Below are 25,727 nucleotides of genomic sequence, written 5' to 3' on the forward strand. Positions count from 1 at the left end.
GACCCGCCTGCTACATAACAGACTCGATGTAAAGTTTTACGACGTTCAGGTACTTTTGTAACAAGCGAAGTTAGTTCAACAGATCGTGAATTGCAACCAAAACCGTTTGAGGCCAGCCGGTGCTTTGTTCTTCAGTCGGTAAAATTTTTCACAACCCACCTTGACGTAGCAACAACACCAACTATGTTTGAAAATTGATGGGGAAGACTTTGACTTAACTGAAACGGCAATTTTGACACTTCAAAACCTAAATACTGCTATGGACACACAAAAACAACAACTAAAGCCGGTACATCGATAACCTAATTAAGTTGTTCTAAAACCTAATTAAGTTTGTTCTAAAACCTAATCAAGTTGGTGAAATTTGCCCTCCTACTCGGATTTCTATTTCATTTTTGCGCTGTTTGTGTCCAGCTGAGGGCGATGCTGAGCAACAACGCACACAATAACTTGTTAACGTTGATGTTATTTAACATTTCGTCCTTATCGTCGCCTACGTATGTTGTATTTTTAAATTTTAGTTGTTACTAACGATGGATGACGTGTGAAACGGCGATTGGTGCTATCACTTCCGGAGAACTGAAATAAATAATATACAATGTATGGTGTTCGCTTCCATTCAGAGAAACCACTCGTTTTCAATCCGAAAGATTTAATCAAACTTTCAGTTGCCCTGAATCTTAATCAAACCATCAGTTGTCAATATACATAAAGTACGGGAAAATGCCGTAGGTGCACACATATTTTCTTTTCCACAGTGGAATTGTTTTGATGAAGCCTCCAATAACAAATGCCACCCATGCATTTCTCGCCGTCCTCGCGTTTCCGCATGGTCACAAAACAGAGTCCGCAACGGGTGAAATCAAAGGGCTCCTTATTTCAGACCAAGCGTGATGCTACAGCTGAATACGTATGTATAAACCAACATCAATACCTCAGGCAAAGGCGCTGCGTTAATTAGGTGGAAATACAAATGCGGTTGGTGGAATTTTCTAAAATATAATCCACTGTAATGTGATTTAGCCACGTATTACGTGTGAAGTGGAAATGAAACGTGGGCCGACCAACTGTAGTGAAATTGAAACAAACACTGCTTGAAAAAATCTATTTAAAAATATACAGTCTTTAAAGCAAAGAAGTTTAGATACATTCTATCAAATTAGCAGTTTCCAAAAATACTTCGCTGTTAGTATATCTATAGTTTTACTTTAAACTTGATAATTACTCATTAGACTTAAACAAAGATTTTCGGAAAAAAGGTTCCGAAGAAAAAGTTTAGTAACCTGAAAGACGAGAAACGAAGCAGGCAGTCATTGGTAAAACAACCTTTGAAAGGAAAAGCGAATTGGTGCAAACAGGGAACTGCCACAGTGTACCAGCAGCCTGTAATTTTCATTCAGTCAGACCAAGCCTGTCTATTGTGTTCCTGAATCCTTTACGTATACAATTTTCATATTCAGTTATTATAGTTATTACTATTCAGAAAGATGTTGTCTCACGAGGATAGAAGGTTATTATATATCGTCAGATACTTCAGTCGGACAAAAATTGTACTTTGCTTCCGTCGTTTCAATCGCTTTTCATTTTCATTCCATTGTGTAATACACAGAGAGTAAATGACTACAGGAAAAAGTTGTAAGCAGGGTCAGCAAATTTTCGGATTTAATGCTGCTGTGGCCGCACGCCCACTGTAATTCTTGTGTGTCAGGGCATGGCAAAACTCAGTCAGTTTACAGAAAAGCTTAAAAGTTAAATTCTTTTTAGCTTTTGAATGTTGCATTTGATGTTTTGAAACGTCTTTGACGCCATACGCGTTCAGCAGTTATGTGATTACTCTAGAGTATAACATTTTATACCAGTTTAATTCTGTATAACTGCCCTCTTTGGAAAGTTTTTTTTTACAAAATGAAACTAATTATTTAAATAAGAACTGAAGGTGCCTTTGTTATGCGAAGCTTGTGTTCTCAGAATAACTTACGTTCAAGTACAAAGTTTTAAATATATTGTATACCTGGTATATATACCTAAACCATGAGTTGAGTTGGAAATGTTTTGTGCTGCAAACAATTATCTCAGAAAACCGAAACCCTTTTTTGTCAACCATTTAATACAACGTAAAGTTGGCCAACCAAGACGCCAGCTTTTCTTCCCATTGGGGTCGATTAACCGAGCCCTATTCCATTTATTGATCCGGGCATGCTTTGTTTTTTTAAACACGCCCAAAACAACGATTAGCGATCCGGACAAATGTACGCCGTGAACCGAACGTTTGTTCTCATCCCTCTAATCGTTGCGCGCGGTCTCGGAGCTTATTCAGTTGTCAACCTGGCTTTTGTGCGCGAAGGTTCGATATTTATATAGTTTTCCGGGCGCGCCTTCGATGCTTGTTCTCTTCAGGTCACGAAAACGTCATTTACTTAGTTGGAAATTTGATATGAGGAAATTAAAAAATAATCTCCACGATTTTGAAACAGATCGCGAGTTAAAGAACATATGATTTTGCAACATTTCCTTAACAAGTTGATTGCGAGTGGAGTTTGTGATTTTGTCACAAAAGTATTTGCTTGGGATAACCAACCGATATGCCTGGAAATTGTTCTGTTTGTTACTAAACACCGAGTTTGCTTTGCAGAAAACTTCACAGAAAAGTAAAAACTACTGAAAAATTATGTTTTCCAATTGTTTGTCAGTCAAGCGACGGAAAATATATTTAATTCCATTACTAGTGTGTTGTCTTGTAAATGTTTTGGGAATCGCCATCTACTTCAACCGTGGAAGTTACTACTTGAAAAAACAACGACAACTATATGGGTGAGTATTTAACGTATCACCGTGAGGGGAACATTTTAGATTTTCTTTTTAACAAAATAAATGGACATATGCAATAAAAGCAAGTATTAAGCGTCTCGCTGGCCCCAATTCTCTTATTTACGCAAAGAAATCTGATACCTGAGGTGTGTGCTTTTTCACCCACGCGTAACCGGCTGTTGTGCTCTATTTGCTTTCCGTGTTCGGCCCATACAAATAAATAGCTGATTAGTTGCTTCCTTTACTCGCTTTACGACGCGATCTGCACCTTCCCAGCTTAAAATGTGTAACAAAAAGGTTTCCTAAACTGACGATACCATCGAAACCAAAGGTTGGCAACCTTTGACAAACAAACACAAGCCATTTTGCATATCACTAAAACATGTTTGAAAAACAGCCGAAATATCTGAGCTTGGATGTTTTTAACCTCACAATAATCGTCGCTATGGAACCGTATCAGGGTGAAAGAGCCACATTTGGTTCCGGAGCCATGGGTCGCCGACCTATATATGCTAATCGTCTGCACATCATTGTGAGTAAATTTCAATATAGAAAAAATTGACAGTCACCTCCAGGCAGAACAGGCTGATTCCTGTTGTCCCCATGACGTATTTTGCTGTTTTAGTGTCACTGATGGGAAAGGAGGATGCTTACAGGATGAACCTACAACCGAACCAATCAAGAAATGTAATCGAAAAAACAACGTTATGTTCCTTAAGACCCACAAAACAGCTAGTTCGGCCGTACAGGTATTATACCCATCGCCCCAAAGTATCGCCCTCCAAGTCATTCTAGTCACATAGTTTTAACAAATAATAATCGTACCACATTCCATTGTACAGGGAAATATGTTCCTTAACATTTTCGAGGCAACATTTCTAGATGTAAATTTAGGTTAGAAATACGTTCATTTATTTTTTATCCAAGTTTGTGGAATCAATTTTTTTTCTCAACTACAACTCATGATGAATATATGTTTGAAATTATGCATACGTAGAGGAACAGAAAACCCAAAGACAATAAACAAGCAGTGCAGCAACCTTTTGCATTTTTGGAATACTATGTTTATCAAGTCAATACTTGTTGAAAAAAAATGTTTCAAAGAGTATAATGCAAAATAAACACAAGTCAAAGCATGTATTGATTGTTTTCAGAACATTCTTCTTCGTTACGGATCCCAACACAACCTGAGCTTCGTTTTTCCGCACAATAAGCATGACTTCGGTTACCCACGAATGTTTAACAAAAAATCCGTCCACGACCCAAAAGGTTTTGTGTTGTTGTTGCGTAAAAGCGTTGAACCGTGTAGTTAGCTTCTTGGTCGAACATCTCATTACCAGTAGAACAGAAGCTAAGAATTTTATTGACCACAGGCCATCGATTCTAAATAGGAAAAGCTTCCACGACTAATTCCAAACATTACGCCCTGCGCCACCGAAACGATCAAATCCCCTGCTTCAGTTTGAACTTTGCAGGTACAGAAAAGAAAGCAAAGAAAAATCACTTACCCAGCTGACTATTAAAATGCTGTAAACAACAGATTTTATATTCGTTCATTATAAGTTAGTCATTTTTGTAATCTTGCAGGGAACAAAACGTTCAATATACTTTGCCACCACATGCGGTTCAACCAACCGGAAGTGACGAAAATAATGCCACCGGATACATTCTACTTTTCCATCGTTCGAGAACCCGGATCCTTGTTCGAGTCGATGTTCGATTACTTGTGGAAACTCGTGCCTGCATTCATGCGTGTCGGACACGGTGAATCACCGGAAAAATGGCTCGACAAGGCGGAGGAATATTTTCGATTAAGCGGTCGTTCCGCTTACTGGTTCTTCGCTAAGAATCCCCTGATGTACGACTTTGGTTACGATAACACGAATGAAACCGAACATTTTATTAAAAATGTGATTCAAGAAATCGAGAAACAATTCGATTTGATTCTTGTCTCGGATTATTACGAAGAATCGATGGTACTGCTCAGTGACGCCCTCTGCTGGTCATTGGATGAAGTTGCGTGTCTTAGTTTAAACGCAAGACCTCAAAGCAAAGTTGATTCTGAAGCAAAATCACGATTGAGTGAAAAAGCCCGACGTTGGAACCGCGCCGACGCCATTTTGTTCGACCACTTTAACGCCACCTTGTGGCAAAAAATTAAAAAGTTTGGATTTGATCGGATGAGGCGAAGGTTAAATGAACTACAGAAAATAAAAAATAACTTGACAGAAATTTGCATCGAAGGAGGAAAAGCGGTGGACTCATCCGATATTACCGACGCCGCAATGTTGAGAGACTTTTACAAACCACCAGGTGTCGCTGTAAACTCCTACAAACTTAAGAAAGGAGCTGAATTAAATTCTGTTTGCAAAGATCTTGTTATGCCCGAGAATGCGTTTAGTGACATTGTGTTTAATCGACAGTTTCAAGTTTGACGGCCGACACAATCCGTTGTTGATTTCTTTTTTTTTGGAAAGCTTCGCAACGAACAAAAATAATTGTAAACAAAAATATCAATAGGGTATTTGAGTGCATATAAGTTGACGAACAACAACTATCCATGTATGCAACAAAGATATTTTTTTATTATTGTGATCACGACTCCTTGTGTACGAGGAGTTTAAGGTATAAGGTATACGCAGTGGACACTATGTATGCAAACGCTCAACTATTTAATTTGTAATTGCCTTTATAAAATGTTTCAAATAGTGTCGTTTTCATATTCGCCAAGATGCCGTGAAGATAATACAAAAACAAACATTGCAATTCAAAAAGCGCATGTAAAAAAATAACTTATGTGTGAAGCCCGGATTGAATCCTAACAGTGTTATGACGGTGTCCGTTGACGTATATGTCTTTGCACTCAACCGTGTCACAAATAGGCGGAATCTATTTCTCGCTGTCTAGATCCTATATTTCCCGTATTTTTGTCTCCATTTGTCGCATTCAGACATCGAGGCCTTGTGTTTGGTTGCAGCTCACAATCCAGTCCGTAATATTTCGAGCCTTCTCATCCCCCCAGAGTATGTGACGCGCAACTTCCCCATACGTTGTGTTGAGAATGGAAAGCTCTTTCAACGTGTGCTCGTCTGTCTTGTCCATTTCTTTTACAAACCTGTATTGAGATTTTCATCAAATCAATGCATTATTATTATGAAATTTTGTTGATGTGATACCTTGAATAAAGATGCATTATGTAGTTTTGGTGCCAGTCGTACAGCTCGTGGTAAATCATTTTCAGCTCCTGCCAGTTGGGACGACATATCAGTTCTTTCACGACATGAATTTTGTCTGGGAAAATCCTCCACAAAGCCCAAGGCACGATTACGGAATTGTGTCCCCACCTACACAATAATTTTAACTTTGAAGAAGAAAATACATCCAGCAATATCGACTTACTGATTATCGTTGAAATATTTGTATTCGTGATACCACCTCCGCAGAAACCAGGCTTCACGGTTAGCGAAGATAATTCCGTTCGCTGCAAACATTCACAAACAAGTTTAATTATTGCTGTAATAGCGCTTGCAGTATGTTGCCAAAAAGAGTGATAAATATAGCTAAATGGCGGTCCCTATTTCCCAGCACCCAAGCCCTGCATTTGCTTCTACAAACAAATCTTAGTTCACGGGCATATTGAGTATGTGTTTCATTACTCTTAATGCTTCAGTTGCATTTCATTTTTATGTAACAAATATACATGTACCCAGTGAATTGTAGTTGGATTCTGATAACAACATTGAATAATTCCTCAACTCATCTACACTTCGCAAGATGGCGCTATCAGTGTCCAAATATATTCCACCAACTTCCAACATGAGTTGAAGTCTGGCCACGTCGGCCCGGTGCTCTATAACCTGAGAAGGAATGATATCAGTACCAGGTGATATGTTGACTGTGAGACGATTTTACTCTCCACTCATACAGTTTGGTAAAACTTTACTTATTTGCTTTTGTACCTTAATGGGAATTCCCCAAATCTTCTCAGGAGGAGTTCTTTTGATCAATCGGATTTTGTCTCCTCCTTGTTTCTTTAAATGATCCCAGTACTCTCCACTGGGAGAGCAATCTCCGTGGATGAGGATGAGACGAGGTTTCTGGTACTTAAGTGCTCCCAGTATTCTAACATGCAGTTATGAGATTACTGGCGGGTTTCATGTTATTTCTTAACCTTCCTTACGTGATGTAATGATCCACTCTCAATCGGTTACATCCAAACCAAATGTAGTGAATGATGTTGGGGACTTTGTATGAAGAGTTGAAGACCTCCTCATGGACTTCTGATATCTGTGAATTTGTTTAGTAAAATATCTTTTAAATAAAAATTCCAGTTAGAATATTCTGTTAACACAGCTATAATAGTGTATAAGCTGCAGACAGATGGCCACTGTTTCGACCTGAAAGGTCTCATCAGTGCAGCTGGTGTGATTATCAGACGACTTTGCTGACCAAACGGCCAAGCAAAGCTCAACCAATAGTGCCGCCAGGCCCTGAGTCAGAATAGTCATATGATAAGCAATGTGGAGCCAATAATATGAATTTGTGTATAAGCTGCAGACAGACGACTTTACTGACCAAACGGCCAATTTGGTCAGTAAAGTCGTCTCGGCCAATTTGGTCAGCAAAGTCGTCTGAAAGTCACACCAGCTGCTCTGATAAGACCATTTAGGTCGAAACAGTGGCCATCTGTCTGCAGCTTATACACTACTATCTCCACATTACTTATCATATGATTATTGTGACACGGGGCCTGACGGCCATAGTGTTTCCAACTTGTTTTCTCCGTAAGGTTGCACCTAGTTTGGTGCCCAACGGATGACGGTGATTGTATAGTCACCACAAAGTGGAAGTCTTTGCTTGGCCGTTTGGTCAGCAAAGTCGTCAGATAGTCATACCAGCTGCACTGATGAGACCTTTTAGGTCGAAACAGTGGCCATCTGTCTGCAGCTTATACACAATTCATATCACTGGCTCCACATTGCTTACAACAGCTATAATAATTCCTTCGTAAATTAACCTGTGTATTTACAATGAAATATATCCGTAAATATCCAATTTTATTTTAAAGGAAGGTATGTTTTTACCTTCAGTACGTCGTCATCCCCCTTTTTCAACATTTCAAGCCTCTGGTTTGCCACATCAGCTGCAATCGCATCCAGATCAATTTCTTCGTTCCAGTTTTTCAGCAAGGTTTTGGCGTTGGGTCTTTCCTCATCCTGATTTAATACAGCTGTTGTTTGTGTTGAAATAATGGTGGGCCATACGAGCTACTTAATGTGCAGTGCACAAAAAGTTATGCTTATCCGATGTTTGACATTTTGTGTTTAAAGCTAAAGCAGAAAGTACGTAAAACACAATTACAACAGATAATATTATGCTGTTTGCGTTTTTCTATCGTTACTCACAGTATATTTCCGTAGCTTTGGTGGGGTTTTGCTTTTTACTGCCGGGTTCGCTTTTTTCTTGATGAAATCTTCAGCTTGCCATATTTTATATTCGTCGTATGACATCATCTTATTTTTACCATCATCAGATTTGATCCACAGCATATTGTGATTTGTAGCTCTCCGTTTGCATTCCTTCAACAGGATTGCCTCTAATTGGGAAATGCTGATTGCTGGTTGTAGATTTTCGGGTATCACAATTGATTCCAATGTTCTGTTATAAGCCTCCGACGTGTGGACAATTATGTCTAAACGCTCCTTTGAAAGTTCCAAACCCGTAGTTTTGGTCTGGAAAGGGTGTGTACCAAAATACGTCTCCAAAGCAAAATACATCAACAAAGTGAAGACTGAAAGAATACAGACGGACACCCAAAGCTTTTTTCTTAAAATTAAAAAAAATTGTTGCATTTCGAATGTGGTGCCAACTTTGCGTGTATTAAACGTTCAAATGTATTTCACTGCAACCAAGTCTAATCTCTACTTGATCAGTCGGTTGACTGTTCACTGCAAATTTTATGTTAAATTTGATAAAACTACAACTCACCTCCTCATAGCAACCATAGTATCAGGTAGTCCCACAAGAAGTCGTTAATCGTAGAAAGCGATTTGATTCCTCCTTAACTGTAAATTCTTAGAACGATGCAACTTTTTGGCTATAACAAATATTTTTTGAAACGACTACCTCAAGCACTTTCCTTTCGCACCATGCCGACTTTAACGCTCGCGTGAGGATATGCCTCACTGAACCTTATTGGAGGTGAGTCTGTTTTTTCTGTGAAGGATAACGTTGTGGGGACAACACACATTCTTGGTATGCTCACACAATTTGCGCAACAAACTGTGCCTGGTAACCGAGCACGGGTCTTTGTCTAGTTGCTTTTTTTGAAAGGTTCCAGTCAGAGCTTTTTTTTTTATTTTTGTGCAGTCAAGTTGCGATCAGGTTAGTCATGTTTGTAAGTAGAAAATTGATAAACTTAGGGAGGTTAGCTCCGGTTATTGTTTTTTGGAAAGGTTCCAGTTAGAGCGCAGTAATATTTCCCTGTGTAATAGCTTCTGTGTGAACTAAATTTTACGTAAGACCGTCAAAAAATATTTTAATGACCGACAAACCTCTAAGAGTCACCAATTGAACTTTCAAAAAAATTAACAAACAAATTTGACGGCTTCCTGCTCTCCTATAGAGTTTTTCATTTTTGTGCAGTCAAGATGCGATCAGGTTAGTCAGGTTTATAAGGGGGAAATGGATAAACTTTGGGAGGTTATAGCTGCGTATCGCGGTTCGGTACGTTATGCACGATTTAATTAAAGAAAGAAAACTGCTGTAAATTCTAACATTTTATGTCGAAAGGACTTTTATGTTAAAATTAACAAAATATCCATTACTTGTTAAATTCCATAACTAACAAATAAAGTTTGTTTTACTCTTGTGACAGTTCATTGAGCTGTACCGGCCGTAAAACACAATTGAAAACGTAAGGTAAGGAATCGACATCAGTTATACAGGATAGAAACATGGCCATGTTATTCGTCGCATTTAGGATTAGTTTTCTAAAAACAGCGATGCGTCGTTTTTTTGTGTCGATGAAACAGCAGAATTATTAAACACAATTTGTTTGGCAGATAATTAAAACCAGGAAAAACAAATGAGGTTTTCTACATGCATGTCGTTAAAGCGAAGGAAAACGTATTCAATTCCATTACTAGTGTGTTGTTTGGTATATGTTTTGGGAATCGTCCTTTACTTCAACTATGGAAGTTACAACAAATATCTACACCAACTGCAAGGGTACATATATGGGGAAAAGTTTGCGGTTTTGATATTAAATGAAATTGACATACAAAAAAATCACTAGGACTGAGAAGGGCAAAATTGGTTTGTCTTTTTAAATAGATCTTGAAATATTTCTTATCCACGCGAAAAGAGCGGTAAATCACATGAACCAGATTTTGTTTTCCATGTATTGGTGACTGTGTGATGCATTACTGCTTTTGCGCAACTGAAAACGATTTGAACAAATTTATTTGTAATAAGATGCACTTCACTGGGCTCTATACCTCTTCACGATTTCTGGTTATAAAACGCAGTGCTGTGAAATATGTATCACTTTTAGCGCAATTCATGGGAATGAGCGACCTCAACGCATCAAAAAGTGCAATCGAAAAAACGACGTTATGTTCTTGAAGACTCACAAAACAGCTAGTTCGGCTGTACAGGTATGATCTTTGGTGGGCAAAAGTCACATAATGCTGCACGGATAGGACCTAATAGGTCGCATAATGATCAATTTTGTCCCAAACACTCGCAACTATATTGAAGAGTTGCAAGTCGTTCTTAAATAGGGAAAATAGGAGCAAAAAGCAAACATGTTTGAATCCAAATATTGGAACATGGCAATTCAGAAATAACACGTATTTCCTTCCAAGCTGTTGACGCAGACACAAAGTTCACTTATGCACATTAAATCCCTATAAAAATATGTTAGTCCTAAAAAACACGACAAAGTTGAACGTGACGTGAATATGCTGCGAAGTTGTTTTAATATTAGACTATTTTTATAATCACTTTCTAATGCGCAAAGATAAATTTTGTGTTTGTATATTTTTTGAAATATGACTTTTTTGTGGAACACCAATTGAAGGTTTGTGTTCGTTGTCATGACACTTAGTGAATATTTGCTTACAATAGACAACTTTTAACGTTGATGTGGCACTGTGCTAGCTGGTAGACTAGCAGCCACACAGATTTCCACTTTGTGGTACCTTTCGGTCAATCGTCGATATGTTGAGCGCTTTTGGATCCCGAACAGTTGTTTTGGCCATAGTGCGCTCCACGTGGTTCGTCTGTGTTGATTGTTACCTAGTTTGGTACCCAACATATCGACGATTGACCGAAAGGTACCACAAAGTGGAAATCTGTGTGCCTGCTGGTCTACCAGCTAGCACAGTGCCACATCAACAGCTGCACTGATGAGACCTTACAGGTCGAAACAGTGCGTGTATACACCCTGTCTGCAGTTCTCATGTATTGTTTGTTTCCAGAACATTCTCCTTCGTTACGGATCCCAACACAACCTGAGCTTCGTTCTGCCGCACAACAAGCATGACTTCGGTTACCCAGGAATGTTTAACACAAAATCCGTCCACAACTCAAAAGGTTTGTTGTGCTTTTTGTTGCCAACCACCGCGATGGCGTTCAAACCTCAAAGGATTTTCAGACAAAGAGACTTTTAGAGTTTGACGGTTGGGGATGGTACATAGTTCGTCAAGGCATGCATAGCGCCCAGTAACTACAGCTACAGGGGCATACGCAACATAAAACACTTAAATTTCAATTTCCTTCAAAACTGCCGCGTGTTTGTCGAGTCGACGGGACATATCAAAAGTTTTTCGGAACGTAAGCGAACGATGTATCACCGCGGAACACCCCTGCTCGCAGACGAAGCTTGTCAGGTGTCTCTTGTCGACAATCGAATCCAAATAACCGTGTGCGACCGATGTCGCATCCATATATGCGTCTCGCACGGCCCTAACATGGGATGGGATATTTAAAGACCACAAGATACTGTGCGTTCAAACTGATTGTACGATGCTGGCTGCCTTTGAGAAAAAGATTCTACACAATATAAATTTTACTCGTGTCTTTATGATGACTTCTTTGGGTGAACAAACGCAAGACAATTTTACTGCTTTCGGACATCAAGTCGTCGAGAATCTAGGGGGTTCGTGCGCCCGTATCCACAAAGGATGGCGGACCCTGCACAAACTCGATCGAATCGAGTAGACTTTTGAGGTTCTCCTTTATCCGACGGCAGACAAAGCAAGTCTTTCAACTCCCCAGTTGGCCCGGAGATAAGACATGTAAACGGGTGAGCAAATTCCGCACAACTGATCAACTGCTCAAACGTTTCCACCCAATGCTTCAGTTAGTATGCGGCAAATCACCAGGCGCACATAATTATACCCAATAAAATTCAACCACTACGACGAGTATGTGGGATATAAATTATACCCAAGTGATTTACTAGATCGTTTCTCGACCACGTCACCAAAATTCCTTGGCGCGGAAAACAAACGGATCATCGAGACATCTCAAACAAAGTTCTCACGCTCATGATAAAAATGAAATCACGATTGCGACATCGGAAAGAGACAAACAACAGGAGAATCTTTTTTTACTCCCAATCAAGACCGGAAGGCTCATGAGTAACTATGAGTATCTTCCTGACACAAGTCCCCCTTGAAAAGCATACGAAAGCGAACGACAAGAGTTCTCTTTCCTGTCTCCCAATCAGGAAAGAGAATCTCAGAGAGCAGGAATGAAGTTTCCCTGTTCTCTATTCTGTCAACAATTTACTACTGCGAGGTAATGCCAAACATTGACTGAAGTCTGTGCCAAATCGTTTGTTTTAAGTCTTTAAGCGCCGTAATTTAATACATACTGCTAATTGCTGAATACTGCCAATAAATATGCCTGGCAGCATCAGTAACAATTTATACTGCTAATTGTTGTGAGCAAGTCTAACCGTCAAAAACTTTATTTCTATAGACGCTAGACGAAAACCTATTGCGCGCAAACCGAAAACGTTCGCAAATTAAAACGCTCGCATTCAAGCCCCGCCTGTGATTCACTACAACAATATATCTCTCAGTTTGGTGCGATTCGCGAGATTGACGAATCCGAGAGATACCGGATTCGCTTGACGCCCTAACATGCAGACCCTTCCAGATGCCTGACTCCCAATTCTACTAATTATTATTTTTTTTCTTTGTAGGTTGGGTCTTTTACTCCCCGCCCAATTTAACCTTGACACGCCGAGGGCGTGCCCTTGGTAAACTTGGCTAATTTTTTTTGGCTAAAATTGTTTAATTAAATTTTTTTAACTTCAATTTAAATTTAAAAAAAATTTTAATTTAAATTCAGAAAAGAATTTAGACAGCATTGCGATTGAACGGCTCTCGGCTGCCATCGGATTTGAAATCCGCTGATTTGTATGCGTAATTATTACTGGCGGGCGTCACCGTTTTAATATTGAGAGACAGTTTCATTTGACTGTACAAGGCGTGTGTGAAATAATTCGGAGGTGCCACGGCGGCGTCGGCGTCCAAATTTGTACCATCGGCTTTGGTGATACGCACCGTGCACGACAGCAATTTCCCCGTCCGCGGCGACCAAAAAATTCGTCTGTTACCGTAGCGAGGGGCAAATGTTCGACGAAGAGCGATGAGTTGACGCTGGTTTGTGTCAGTTTCAGTGTAAACAAATCCAATTCGCTTTTTCCACAACGCATCGAGTGCTCGCTAATCAACGCCATCCCTCCTGTCGATTTCTAGCGTTTACGCTTCTTCGCAATTTCGCCAGATGGCAACGTCAAGTTCTGACTCGCAGTAGCTAATAACCGGCGACCCGCCTGTCGCTATCTCTTTATAGCCATCTTTCCTCTTTCGTATTTCCGACCACGCGAGGTTGAATGATGTCCGTATAAACATATATTGCGGAGTAATCTGAAGAAACGTCGCACAGGCGCGCGCTCGTATGTTGACCCGGGGGCAGCTCGACGCGTTCGAAACCAGCAAGTGGGTCACTTTCGGTGAGAAGGTCACCGCGAAACCTTCTGGAACGTGCGCACCAGAGCGTTGCGTTGTTTCGTCGAAGGTAAACAGACCGTGACCAGTCAAGCGTTTGATTTGAAAATCTTCCATTTTCCGCCATCGTTACGCTAAAATTCGCCCGTTTTCGTAATGGCCGGCATTGAGCGTGAAGCGCTGCGTGCTGCCACCTTGCGTGATGTCTAACCAGCCTTCGAATTCGCCAATATTATTCCATGAATGCAGGAATATAATCTCGCTCAGGCTGACCTCCCACTCGCGCGTCTCCAGGGAAATAGCGGCGGGTAGCTTTGTTGTAAAATCGGACGGACGGTTGTTCAGGAGGTCCACGGAGTTATTCGATGGCAGGGTCACGTACATCACGCCGTTTTTTTCAGTTTAGGTGCGGGCAATACGTAACCGACGGAGCTTGCTAACAGCGTAGTCCACAGGCTTTGACTGGGACTTTCAACCTTTAAGTTAAGCAAGCTCGCCACAATCACCGAATAAATAACGACGATTTGAAATACGAAGACCACTTCAGACCGTGGGACTTCTTTACCGAAAAAGCTCCACCCGCCTCTATTCGCCGTGCTGGAATGATCGTCCATCAATCCAGGAATTAAATTTCTCGCCGCAATGTCGACACTTCACCAGATACTGCTTGACACCGCCTTTTCTGCAAGATTTTCTCCACCTCGAAGACATGCTTGTTCACTCGTTGGAACTCCTGTCCGTAGAACGTCCCGCGAATAACTTCGCCGCAGTGCGCCAGTGAAATTATCACTGCCCATGTGCGTAAAATGGCGCCACAAGCGTTCTTTCAGTTTGCAGTTAAAGCGCTCAACGACCGACGCTTTCGTTTTCTGATTGTACGTTTTGTAAAATTGAATATTACGCTTCGAAAGCCACTTTTGTTTTTTCACAGCGTATTTAAAACTTATGAATGGTGGAGAACAACAAATATACACCTTTTGTTTAAAAAAGGTCACGAAATGTTACGGGCGAAATTGCGGAACACGGGCGAAAGTACTTTTCCATCGTTCCGATTTAAAACATTCGTAGCAGAAGTAATACCACGCTTTCGCATAGCATTACGGTGGTGGAGATCCTCTACGGTGTGAAGGTCGCCTGACAAGTTGCGCGCTTGCGCACCACCTCACCGGGAGCTTGATTTTTCAGATCTTGCTCCGATTTGTCGGGAAAAGTGGCTGATCCAGCTTGGCTGCAATGCCTTGGCTGCGAAGCCTGTGAACCTTATGATCAGAATATTAGAGCTGTGATCGCCAAATATAAAGGGCCTGCGCAGTGGGGCGATCCTGCCTTGATGCTATGCGAAAGCGTGGTATTACTTCTGCTACTCCTTGCAAATTAGATTTGTTTCATCTTGTGCAAAAGAATTTCTGTATAGAACATTTTCTGCAAAGTTTAAAATATTAAATGTTTTTCGAATATATGTATGTAAGCAAAGCCCAACAAAATAATAAATACAATACAATACTACCAAATGTTGAAATACCAGACCTTTTTCGGTTGAAAAAGGGAATCGTTAATGTAAAGATCATGCTAAAGTTAGGTATAGCTATATATAAATATAACGACAACTATATTAATTTTGTCCAAAATTGTGGCCACCAATAGTAACAGCAGATTGTTACCCGAGATCGCTTTGTGTGATAGACCCTCAGTTCAAAAATGATTGCAAATGCGAAGCACTATACGTGGATATGAAAAAACAAGTTTCTGCAAGTTTCGACAGTGCAGTGCCAACCACTTTCGCTTTGTATTTTGCAGGGAACAAAACGTTCAATATACTTTGCCACCACATGCGGTTCAACCAACCGGAAGTGACGAAAATAATGCCAACAGACACTTTCTACTTTTCCATCGTTCGTGAACCCGGATCCTTGTTCGAGTCGATGTTCGATTACTTGTGGAAACTCGTGCCTGCATTCAAGCGTGTCGGACACGGTGAATCACCGGAAAAGTGGCTGGACAAGGCGGAAGAATATTTTCGATTAAGCGATCGTTCCGCTTACTGGTTCTTCGCTAAGAATCCCCTGATGTACGACTTTGGTTACGATAACACGAATGAAACCGAACATTATATTAAAAATGTGATTCAAGAAATCGAGAAACGATTCGATTTGATTCTTGTCTCGGATTATTACGAAGAATCGATGGTACTGCTCAGTGACGCCCTCTGCTGGTCACTGGATGAAGTTGCGTGTATTAGTTTAAACGCAAGACCTCAAAGCAAAGTTGATTCCGAAGCAAAATCACGATTGAGTGAAAAAGCCCGACGTTGGAACAGCGCCGACGCCGCTTTGTTCGACCACTTTAACGCCACCTTGTGGAAAAAAATTGAGAAGTTCGGATTTGATCGGATGAGACGAAAGTTAAATGAGCTACAAAAAATAAAAAATAACTTGACAGAAATTTGTATCGAAGGAGGAAAAGCGGTGGACTCATCCGATATTACCGACGCCGCAATGTTGAGAGACTTTTACAAACCGCCAGGTGTCGCTGTAAACTCCTACAAACTTAAGAAAGGAGCTGAATCAAATTCTGTTTGCAAGGATCTTGTTATGCCCGAGAATGCGTTTAGTGATATTGTGTTTAATCGACAGTTTCAAGTATGACTGCCGGCACAATCCGTTGTTGATTTCTTTATTATTAGAAATTATTAGAAAGCTTCGCAACGACTGTAAACAAAAATATCAATATATGAGTGCATATAAACTGACGAACAACAACTATCCATGTATGCAACAAAGATATTTTTTTATTATTGTGATCACGACTCCTTGTGTACGAGGAGTTTACGGTATGTTAAGGTACGCAGTGGACACTATGTATGTAAAACGCTCAACTATTTAATTTGTAATTGTCTTTGTAAAATGTTTCAAATAGTGTCGTTTGCATATTCGCCAAGATGCCGTGAAGATAGTACAAAAACAAACATTGCAATTCAAAAAGCGCATGTAAAAAAATAACTTCTGTGTGAAGCTCCGATTGAATCCTAGCAGTGTTATGACGGTGTCCGTTGACGTATGTCTTTGCACTCAACCGTGTCACAAATAGGCGGAATCTATTTCTCGCTGTGTAGATCCTATATTTCCCGTATTTGTGTCTCCATTGTCACATTCAGACATCGAGGCCTTGTGTTTGGTTGCAGCTCACAATCCAGTCCGTTATATTCCGAGCCTTCTCATCCCCCCAGAGTATGTGACGCGCAACTTCCCCATACGTTGTGTTGAGAATGGAAAGCTCTTTCAACGTGTGCTCGTCTGTCTTGTCCATTTCTTTTACAAACCTGTATTGAGATTTTCATCAAATCAATGCATTATTATTATGAAATTTTGTTGATGTGATACCTTGAATAAAGATGCATTATGTAGTTTTGGTGCCAGTCGTACAGCTCGTGGTAAATCATTTTCAGCTCCTGCCAGTTGGGACGACATATCAGTTCTTTCACAACATGAATTTTGTCTGGGATAATCCTCCACAAAGCCCAAGGCACGATTACGGAATTGTGGCGCCACCTACACAATAGTATTAACTTTGAATAAGAAAATACATCCAGCAATACCGACTTACTGATTATCTTTGAAATATTTGTATTCGTGGTACCACCTCCGAAGAAACCAGGCTTCACGGTTAGCGAAGATTATTCCGTTCGCTGCAAACATTCACAAACAAGTTTAATTATTGCTGTAATAGCGCTTGCAGTATGTTGCCAAAAAGAGTGATAAATATAGCTAAATGGCGGTCCCTATTCCACAGCACCCAAGCGCTGCATTTGCTTCTACAAGCAAATCTTAGTTCACGGGCATATTGAGTATGTGTTTCATTACTCTTAATGCTTCAGTTGCGTGTTATTTTTAAGTAACAAGTATATGTACCCAGTGAATTGTAGTTGGATTCTGATAACAACATTGAATAATTCCTCAACTCATCTACACTTCGCAAGATGGCGCTATCAGTGTCCAAATATATTCCACCAACTTCCAACATGAGTTGAAGTCTGGCCACGTCGGCACGGTGTTCTATAACCTGAGAAGGAATTCTGTTAATTACTGTTTTTTGACCAAGTAGCTTTGGCTTGTCTGCCTGCCTGCTAAAAAGATTTCAAAATGAATAGAAAAATGCTACAGTCATTGCCAGGTTTCTGCCAATTACAGGAGCACGACGGACAAATTTGATCATGAAAGCATGCTTTATACGCATGCCCTTTTTCTTGTAAAACTTTACTTATTTGCCTTTGTACCTTAATGGGAATTCCCCAAATCTTCTCATGAGGAGTTCTTTTGATCAATCGGATTTTGTCTCCTCCTTGTTTCTTTAAATGATCCCAGTACTCTCCACTGGGAGAGCAATCTCCGTGGATGAAGATGAGACGAGGTTTCTGGTACTTAATTGCTCCCAGTATTCTAACAGTGATAAGATTACTGGAGGGTTTCGTGTTATTTCTTTACCTTCCTTACGTGATGTAATGATCCACTCTTAATCGGTTGCATCCAAACCAAATGTAGTGAATGATGTTGGGGACTTTTGAGTTTTAAGGTAAATCGCCCAATTGGAATACATTTGACAACAATTGAGTTTGCAGCCTTGTTCCAAGTAAATCATCACATATAAAACTGTACGATTTGACAGATCAGTAAATAAAAACCCTAAGTAATCTAGTTTCATTTTAGAGATTTACGTTTTTTGTTTTTTCCTTCAGTACGTCGTCATCCCCTTTTTCAACATTTCAAGCCTCTGGTTTGCCACGTCAGCTGCAATCGCATCCGGATCAATTTCTTCGTTCCAGTTTTTCAGCAAGGTTTTGGCGTTGGGTCTTTCCCCAATCCTGGTTTAATACAGCCGTTGGTTGTGTTGAAATAATAGTGGGCCATACGAGCTATTTAATGTCCAATGTACAGAATCAGTTAGTGATTGTCCTTTCAACAAAGTTTTGTGCTATATAAAAGCGTTATTTAAACACTACTTTACTGGAATTTGATTTCCCAAATACCATTTTCACACTTTTACAAGAGATTTAATGCCAATCGTCGAACTTTGCTTTAAATTCAAATTGAAAACTTTTCGTAATGCGTAAATTGATGAATGAATTCAAACGAAGCAATGATTTACTGCACGTTGTATACCTTTAGCCCGATTTTATGAGCCAAGATATGTTGATACATTTACAATGAATACCATGGCAAATAAAGACGTTATGTGGTATAAAGTTTAGTAAATTTTTGTTTTTGCGCAATTGTAAATATTTTTTTGCGAATACAAATAACATTGCTGTAATTTTTTTGTTATTATTTGACTTATAGTGACTTCAGACTGACTTTTTAGAGCAGCACCGGGATTTAAAACTAGGTTTTCCTGGACAAGAATTCCGGTCAGCTTGCTTAGTAGCTGTAGAGGAATCTAGCCCTCGGTTAGGCATTGTTTTATTATCTGCGACAGCAAATTACTTTGGTTCGCATTTATAATGAAGCAACAAGGCTCAGATTGAAGTCAGCAAATTTTTTTGTAAAAAATCGATTTCGCTTATGTAAGCATCGTCAGTTTCTGCAAAAATTGCGTAGTAGTAATAATAAAAGCAATAAAATGCACACAAAAATATCACCCTTGCAACTGAGAGTCTTTTCTTTACGCTATTACCTCAAGCTCACACTGTGAACTACAGTGTGGTAACGAACCTACAGTAGGTGATAACGGAGATAAGGAAAAAACACGCTCACACGTGATCGTAAAAACGAAGCAATGAATGCGACTGAAAATGGGCAATAATTAGTAAAAGGTAAAATCGAAATGCAATAAAAATTATCTAATTCTCGTTAAAATCATTTTCTGGATGTTTATAGATGCTTGCGTCATATGAAGCCATTTGGCCTCACAAACATCTAAATACTTTGTCGCCGGTTGTTGAACGAATGTCACTGAAAAGCAGGTTTCTATGGATGGGCGCCGAGCTGGTATACCGTGTTTGGAAGTGTGATGGTGAAGAAGGGCCGTTTTGTCATTTTTACCAATATCGCTGGTTGCCCTGTTCCAGTCGGACCGGTGTTGCTTCCAACGGGTGGAAAATTTATTTTTTGGCTGGCCGACATATTGTTCTTTGCATGTGCGGCACGTTGCTACATATATACCAAAATTGGAGCAAGTTAGGTGTTGTGTCATTTTGTACACCTTTCCAGTTATGGTTTCCAAAATTGAGGTTTCATTTACCATGGACTTGTGGTCGCCATGATGGTCAGGTTTTCTTTTTTGTATATGGGCCATACACCTTAGCGGATTTGCAAATCACCGCCCAGAACAAATACTGTCTGTACATTGTGGTGGGCGCCGACCTGTCTGCTACATAACAGACTCGGTGTAATTTTTTACGACGATCAGGTCCTTTTGTATCAAGCGAAGGTAGTCCAACAAATCGTGAATTGCAACTAAAACCCGTTTGAGGCCAGTCGGTGCTTTTTCCATCTGTAGGTTTTATTTTTCACATTACGTTATACACATGAAAAGAAAACTCCAACCCACCTTGACACAGCAACAACATCAACCATGTTTGAAAATGGGGGAAGACTTTGACTTGATTGAAACGACAATTTTGACACTTAAAAACTTAAGTAACCGTTGATATGTAGGATTTATGTTATGTTTACTCTGTGATAACACAAAACCTAACTATGACTCCAAAAAGACTCGAACACTGTGCAATTGGTAATTACGATAACCTAATTAAAATTGTTCTAAATCTTAAGGGCAAACACTCACGCATGGTAAACAGTCAACTGTAATAAATGAGTTTCGTGGCAATACAAAGGAATTTGTTCAACCCATTCTGTGAGCTGCATGCAAATGGGCACTATTTCGACCTAGCTGCTTGATATGACTACAGACGATCTTGTCAGCCAATCGCCATTATCAAAGCCACGTTTGTTTATTTAGACTTTGTCACAAAAATATACGAACAAAAACTACCTCTGAATCCAATGTGTTTTGAAACATAACTTTTAGTGTAAATCAAAAAAAACTTGTTTGTTCATTACAAGACAAAATAACTTTACTTTGTATTTTCAATGAATATATCCTTCTGCCACATTCTTTAAATCTAAAATATGCCTGGCAACAACAGCAAAACAATATTTACTTTATATCTTTGCCCTGATTCTTATCTTTTTTTCGTTGGCAGCATATTCGAAAACATAAAAATTAAAGGCGATTTGCAGCAGACGATAAGTAAACGAAACAAAAGCCAAATTTTCATAAACCACGCAAAACGTTTCCGGAAATTTCAGTTGTTTCTTATTTGTCGCGAACTGCCTCACTCATTAGTGCCAGGGTGAAATTGTCCTCCAACTGGAATTTCTATTTAATTTTTGCGCAGTTTGTTTCCAGCAGATGGCGATGCTGAGCAACAACGCACACTTTTAAATAACTTGTTAACGTTGATGTTATTTAATATTTCCACTGTATCGTCGTCTACGTATGTTGTATTTTTAATTTGTAGTTGTTACTAACGATGACTGATGTGTGAAGCGACGATGGGTGCTATCACGCTCGTAGGACTGAAATAAGTAATGTACAATGTATTGTGCTGGCTCAACTTGGTCGCTTCCGTTTAGAGAAACCACTCGTTTCTATCCGAAAGTTTTAATCAAACAATTAGTTGTCAATATACGTACAGTTCGGGAAAATGCAGAAGGTGGGTACTTATTTCCTTTTCCACAGTGGAATTGTTTTGATGAAGCCTCTACTACCGAATGCCGCCCATGCATTCCTCGCCGTCGTCACGTTTCCGCTTGGTAACAAAACAGAGACCACAGCGGGCGAAATCAAAGGTTTCCTTTTTTCAGACCGAGCATGAAGCTACAGCTGTACGTTCGGCCTTAAGAATATATGAACAAACATCAATGCCTCAGGCAAAGGCGCTGCGTTAATTAGGTAGAAAAACAAACGCGGTTGGTAAAATTCTCTAAAATATAATCCACTTTAATAGGATTTAGTCGCGTATTACGTGTGAAGTGGAAATGAAACGTGGGCCGACCAACTGTGAATGGAAAAGCGAATTGGTGCAAACAGAGAACTGCCACAAAGTACCAACAGCCTGTAATTTCCGTTCAGTCAGACCAAGCCTATCTATTGTGTTCCTGAATCCTACATATTGCCATTACAATTTTCAATTTCAGTTATTTTAGTTATTACTATTCAGAAAGATGTTGTCTCACGAAGTTAGGAATTTACTGTATGTCGTCAAATACTTCGGACAAAAACTGTGCAATGCACTTTGCCGTTTCAATCGCTTTATCGTTAACCGCACTTTCATTCCATTGTATATTTGATGTTTTGAAACCACTTTGTCGTCATTCGTGTTCCAAAAGTATGTGTTAGTCTGGAGTATAATATTGTATACCAGTAGAGTTGAATTCTGCATAACTGGCCTCCTTGTTAAGTTTTTTTTACACAATTAAACTTATTCCAGTGCCACTTCTATTTAAATAAGAACTGAAGACGCTTTTGTCATGCGAAACATGTGTTCTCAGAATAATCTACGTCAGCAACAAGGTTTTAAATATTTTGTACCTGGGTTTTAAAAACATATATACCTAAACCATGAGTTGGAAATGTTTTGTGCTACAAATAATTATCTCAGAAAGGCAAAACCGTTTTTTGTCAACCATATATACAACGTAAAGTTGATAAACAAAGACGCCAGTTTTTCTTTCTTTGGGTTCCATTAACCGAACCCTATTCCATTTATTGATCCGGGCATGCTTTGTTTTTTTAAACACAATTCGCCCAAAACAACCATTTGCGACCGGATAAATGGACGCCTGTAAACCGAACATTTGTTCATATCCTTCTGATAGCTGTGTGCGGTCTCGGAACCTATCCAATTGTCGACCTGGCTTTTGTGCGTGAAGGTTCGATATTTGGTTTGCTGGGCGCACCTTTGATGCTTGTTCTCGTAAGTCACGAAAATGTCATTTACTTAGTTGGAAATTTGATATGAGGAAAAGAAAAAGCAATCGCCACGGTTTTGAAACAGATTGCGAGTTAAAAATAATTTGATTTTGCAACATTTCTCAAAAATTTATTTGGAAGTGGAGTTTGTGATTCGCATTAGTATTTGTTTGGGATAAAAAACTGAAATGCCCTGAAACTGTTCTGCGTGTTACTAAACACAAAGTTTGCTTTGCAGAAAAGCAAAATCTACCGAAAAGCAAAATCTAAGTTATGTTTTTCAACTGTTTGTCGGTCAAGCGATGGAAAAAGTATTTAATTCCATTACTTGTGTGTTGTCTTGTAAATGTTTTGGGATTCGCCCTTTACATTAACCGTGGAAGTTACTACTTGAAAAAACAACGACAACTATATGGGTGAGTATTTAACGTATCACCGTGAGGGGAACATTTTAGATTTTCTTTTTAACAAAATAAATGGACATATGCAATAAAATCAAACGGTCAGTATTAAACGTTTCGCTGGCCGCACTTTTCTTATTTACGCAAAGAAATCTGATACCTGAGATGTGTGCTTTTTCCCACGCGTAACCGGCTGTTATGCCCTATTTGCCTTCCGTGTTCGGCCCATACAAATAAATAGCCGATTAGTTGCTTCTTTTACTCGCTTTACGACGCGATCTGTACCTTCCCAGCGTAAAATATGTAACAAAAGGTTTCCTAAACTGACGATACCATCGAAACCAAAGGTTGGCAACCTTTGACATACAAACACAAAGCTATTTTGCATATAACTAAAACATGTTTGGAAAACAACCGAAATAACTGAGCTTGGATGTATTTAACCCCCCAATAATCGTCGCTATGGAACCATATTAGGGTGAAAGAACCACATTTCGCTCCGGAGCCATGGGTCGCCGACCTATGTATGCTAATCGTCTGTACATCATTGTGAGTGAATTTTGATATCGAAAAAGTTCACAGTCACCTCCAGACAGAACAGGCTGATTCCTGTTGTCCCCATGACGTATTTTGCTCTTTTAGTGTCACTGATGGGAAAGGAGGATGCTTACAGGATGAACCTACAACCGAACCAATCAAGTGTAATCGAAAAAACAACGTTATGTTCCTTAAGACCCACAAAACAGCTAGTTCGGCCGTACAGGTATTATACCCGTCGCCCCAAACTATCGCCCTCCAAGTCATTCTAGTCACATAGTCTTAGTCTATTTTTGACAAAAATAATCGTGCCACATTGCATTGTATAGGGAAATATGTTCCTTAACATTTTCGAGGCAACATTTCTAGATGTAAATTTAGGTTAGAAATACGTTCATTTATTTTTTATCCAAGTTTGTGGAATCAATTTTTTTTCTCAACTACAACTCATGATGAATATACGTTTGAAATTATGCAAACGTAGAGGAACAGAAAACCCAAAGACAATAAACAAGCAGTGCAGCAACCTTTTGCATTTTTGGAATACTATGTATATCAAGTCAATTGTTGTTGAAAAAAAATGTTTCAAAGAGTACAATGCAAAACAAAACACAAGTCAAAGCATGTATTGATTGTTTTCAGAACATTCTTCTTCGTTACGGATCCCAACACAACCTGAGCTTCGTTTTTCCGCACAATAAGCATGACTTCGGTTACCCACGAATGTTTAACACAAAATCCGTCCACGACCCAAAAGGTTTGTTTGTGTTGTTGCAGCATAAAAGCGTTGAACCGTGTAGTTAGCTTCTTGGTCGAACATCTCATTACCAGTAGAACAGAAGCTTGGAATTTTATTGTTTGGAAAAGGATTTTTTTCCGGCCACGGGCCATCGATTCTAAACAGGAAAAGCTTCTACGACTAATTCCAAACATTACGCCCTGCGCCACCGAAACGATCAAATCCCCTTGCTTCAGTTTGAACTTTGCGGGTACAGAAAAGAAAGCAAAGAAAAATCACTTACCCAGCTGACTATTAAAATGCCGTAAACAACAGATTTTATGTTCGTTCATTATAAGTTAGGGATTTTTGTAATCTTGCAGGGAATAAAACGTTCAATATACTTTGCCACCACATGCGGTTCAACCAACCGGAAGTGACGAAAATAATTCAACCGGATACATTCTACTTTTCCATCGTTCGAGAACCCGGATCCTTGTTCGAGTCGATGTTCGATTACTTTTGGAAACTCGTGCCTGCATTCATGCGTGTCGGACACGGTAAATCGCCAGAAAAGTGGCTCGACAAGGCGGAGGAATATTTTCGATTAAGCGGTCGTTCCGCTTACTGGTTCTTCGCTAAGAATCCCCTGATGTACGACTTTGGTTACGATAACACGAATGAAACCGAACATTTCATTAAAAATGTGATTCAAGAAATCGAGAAACGATTCGATTTGATTCTTGTCTCGGATTATTACGAAGAATCGATGGTACTGCTCAGCGACGCCCTCTGCTGGTCACTGGATGAAGTTGCGTGTCTTAGTTCAAACGCAAGACCTCAAAGCAAAGTTGATTCCGAAGCAAAATCACGATTGAGTGAAAAAGCCCGACGTTGGAACCGCGCCGACGCCATTTTGTTTGACCACTTTAACGCCACCTTGTGGCAAAAAATTAAAAAGTTTGGATTTGATCGGATGAGGCGAAGGTTAAATGAACTACAGAAAATAAAAAATAACTTGACAAAAATTTGCATCGAAGGAGGAAAAGCGGTGGACTCATCCGATATTACCGACGCCGCAATGTTGAAAGACTTTTACAAACCACCAGGTGTCGCTGTAAACTCCTACAAACTTAAGAAAGGAGCTGAATCAAATTCTGTTTGCAAGGATCTTGTTATGCCCGAGAATGCGTTTAGTGACATTGTGTTTAATCGACAGTTTCAAGTTTGACGGCCGACACAATCCGTTGTTGATTTCTTTTTTAT

The 25,727-nt window shown here is 39.6% G+C and overlaps 4 protein-coding genes and 1 pseudogene across 7 annotated transcripts; 3 read left to right on the forward strand and 2 right to left on the reverse strand.

Annotated features, from left to right (window-relative positions):
- Window positions 1-2,638: 2,638 nt before the first annotated feature.
- LOC145911047 (galactosylceramide sulfotransferase-like) lies at window positions 2,639-5,243 on the forward strand. Its single transcript, XM_082998286.1, has 4 exons — window positions 2,639-2,811; window positions 3,434-3,557; window positions 3,963-4,077; window positions 4,396-5,243. Exons 1-4 carry the CDS (start codon window positions 2,669-2,671, stop codon window positions 5,241-5,243), a joined length of 1,230 nt encoding a protein of 409 aa, XP_082854412.1. The 5' UTR covers window positions 2,639-2,668.
- Window positions 5,244-5,731: 488 nt separating this feature from the next.
- On the reverse strand, window positions 5,732-8,966 carry LOC145911046 (uncharacterized). Of its 4 annotated transcripts, none has more exons than XM_082998284.1 (9): window positions 8,797-8,966; window positions 8,214-8,540; window positions 7,893-8,024; window positions 6,989-7,095; window positions 6,768-6,930; window positions 6,515-6,665; window positions 6,208-6,289; window positions 5,985-6,152; window positions 5,732-5,923 (listed from the first exon to the last, which is right to left on the reverse strand). In XM_082998284.1, exons 2-9 carry the CDS (start codon window positions 8,355-8,357, stop codon window positions 5,755-5,757), a joined length of 1,116 nt encoding a protein of 371 aa, XP_082854410.1. In that variant the 5' UTR covers window positions 8,358-8,540; window positions 8,797-8,966; the 3' UTR covers window positions 5,732-5,754. The 4 variants fall into 4 exon arrangements, with proteins under 4 accessions (XP_082854410.1, XP_082854409.1, XP_082854408.1 ...); XM_082998283.1 differs by having other exon boundaries at window positions 8,214-8,634; XM_082998282.1 differs by lacking the exon at window positions 8,797-8,966 and having other exon boundaries at window positions 8,214-8,745.
- A 772-nt stretch (window positions 8,967-9,738) lies between these two features.
- Window positions 9,739-17,065, forward strand: LOC145911336 (galactosylceramide sulfotransferase-like). Its single transcript, XM_082998650.1, has 4 exons — window positions 9,739-10,038; window positions 10,364-10,466; window positions 11,292-11,406; window positions 15,633-17,065. Exons 1-4 carry the CDS (start codon window positions 9,896-9,898, stop codon window positions 16,478-16,480), a joined length of 1,209 nt encoding a protein of 402 aa, XP_082854776.1. The 5' UTR covers window positions 9,739-9,895; the 3' UTR covers window positions 16,481-17,065.
- On the reverse strand, window positions 16,986-20,404 carry LOC145912146 (uncharacterized; annotated as a pseudogene).
- Window positions 20,405-23,713: 3,309 nt separating this feature from the next.
- On the forward strand, window positions 23,714-25,715 carry LOC145912147 (galactosylceramide sulfotransferase-like). The gene is made up of 4 exons (XM_082999560.1): window positions 23,714-23,730; window positions 23,849-23,969; window positions 24,386-24,500; window positions 24,845-25,715. The coding sequence occupies exons 1-4, from the start codon at window positions 23,714-23,716 to the stop codon at window positions 25,690-25,692; spliced, it is 1,101 nt and encodes a 366-aa protein (XP_082855686.1). The 3' UTR covers window positions 25,693-25,715.
- The last annotated feature ends 12 nt before the right edge of the window (window positions 25,716-25,727 follow it).

Source organism: Ascidia mentula, chromosome 8 (genome assembly GCF_947561715.1).
Source record: "Ascidia mentula chromosome 8, kaAscMent1.1, whole genome shotgun sequence".
Taxonomy (NCBI): Eukaryota; Metazoa; Chordata; class Ascidiacea; order Phlebobranchia; family Ascidiidae; genus Ascidia; species Ascidia mentula.

What these genes read in the sequence shown, in the direction of transcription:
- LOC145912147 (XM_082999560.1), top strand. An exon ending in CAGCTAGTTCGGCCGTACAG is followed by an intron (nt 23,970 to 24,385) that starts GTATTATACCCG and finishes GATTGTTTTCAG; the next exon opens with AACATTCTTCTTCGTTACGG. An exon ending in ATCCGTCCACGACCCAAAAG is followed by an intron (nt 24,501 to 24,844) that starts GTTTGTTTGTGT and finishes GTAATCTTGCAG; the next exon opens with GGAATAAAACGTTCAATATA.
- LOC145911336 (XM_082998650.1), top strand. Translation starts at nt 9,896, where the DNA reads ATGAGGTTTTCTACATGCATGTCGTTAAAGCGAAGGAAAACGTATTCA. An exon ending in TATCTACACCAACTGCAAGG is followed by an intron (nt 10,039 to 10,363) that starts GTACATATATGG and finishes TATCACTTTTAG; the next exon opens with CGCAATTCATGGGAATGAGC. An exon ending in ATCCGTCCACAACTCAAAAG is followed by an intron (nt 11,407 to 15,632) that starts GTTTGTTGTGCT and finishes TGTATTTTGCAG; the next exon opens with GGAACAAAACGTTCAATATA.
- LOC145911046 (XM_082998282.1), bottom strand. Translation starts at nt 8,660, where the DNA reads ATGCAACAATTTTTTTTAATTTTAAGAAAAAAGCTTTGGGTGTCCGTC. An exon ending in GGGATGACGACGTACTGAAG is followed by an intron (nt 7,096 to 7,892) that starts GTAAAAACATAC and finishes ACAAATTCACAG; the next exon opens with ATATCAGAAGTCCATGAGGA. An exon ending in TTTGGGGAATTCCCATTAAG is followed by an intron (nt 6,666 to 6,767) that starts GTACAAAAGCAA and finishes ATTCCTTCTCAG; the next exon opens with GTTATAGAGCACCGGGCCGA.
- LOC145911047 (XM_082998286.1), top strand. Translation starts at nt 2,669, where the DNA reads ATGTTTTCCAATTGTTTGTCAGTCAAGCGACGGAAAATATATTTAATT. An exon ending in CAGCTAGTTCGGCCGTACAG is followed by an intron (nt 3,558 to 3,962) that starts GTATTATACCCA and finishes GATTGTTTTCAG; the next exon opens with AACATTCTTCTTCGTTACGG. An exon ending in ATCCGTCCACGACCCAAAAG is followed by an intron (nt 4,078 to 4,395) that starts GTTTTGTGTTGT and finishes GTAATCTTGCAG; the next exon opens with GGAACAAAACGTTCAATATA.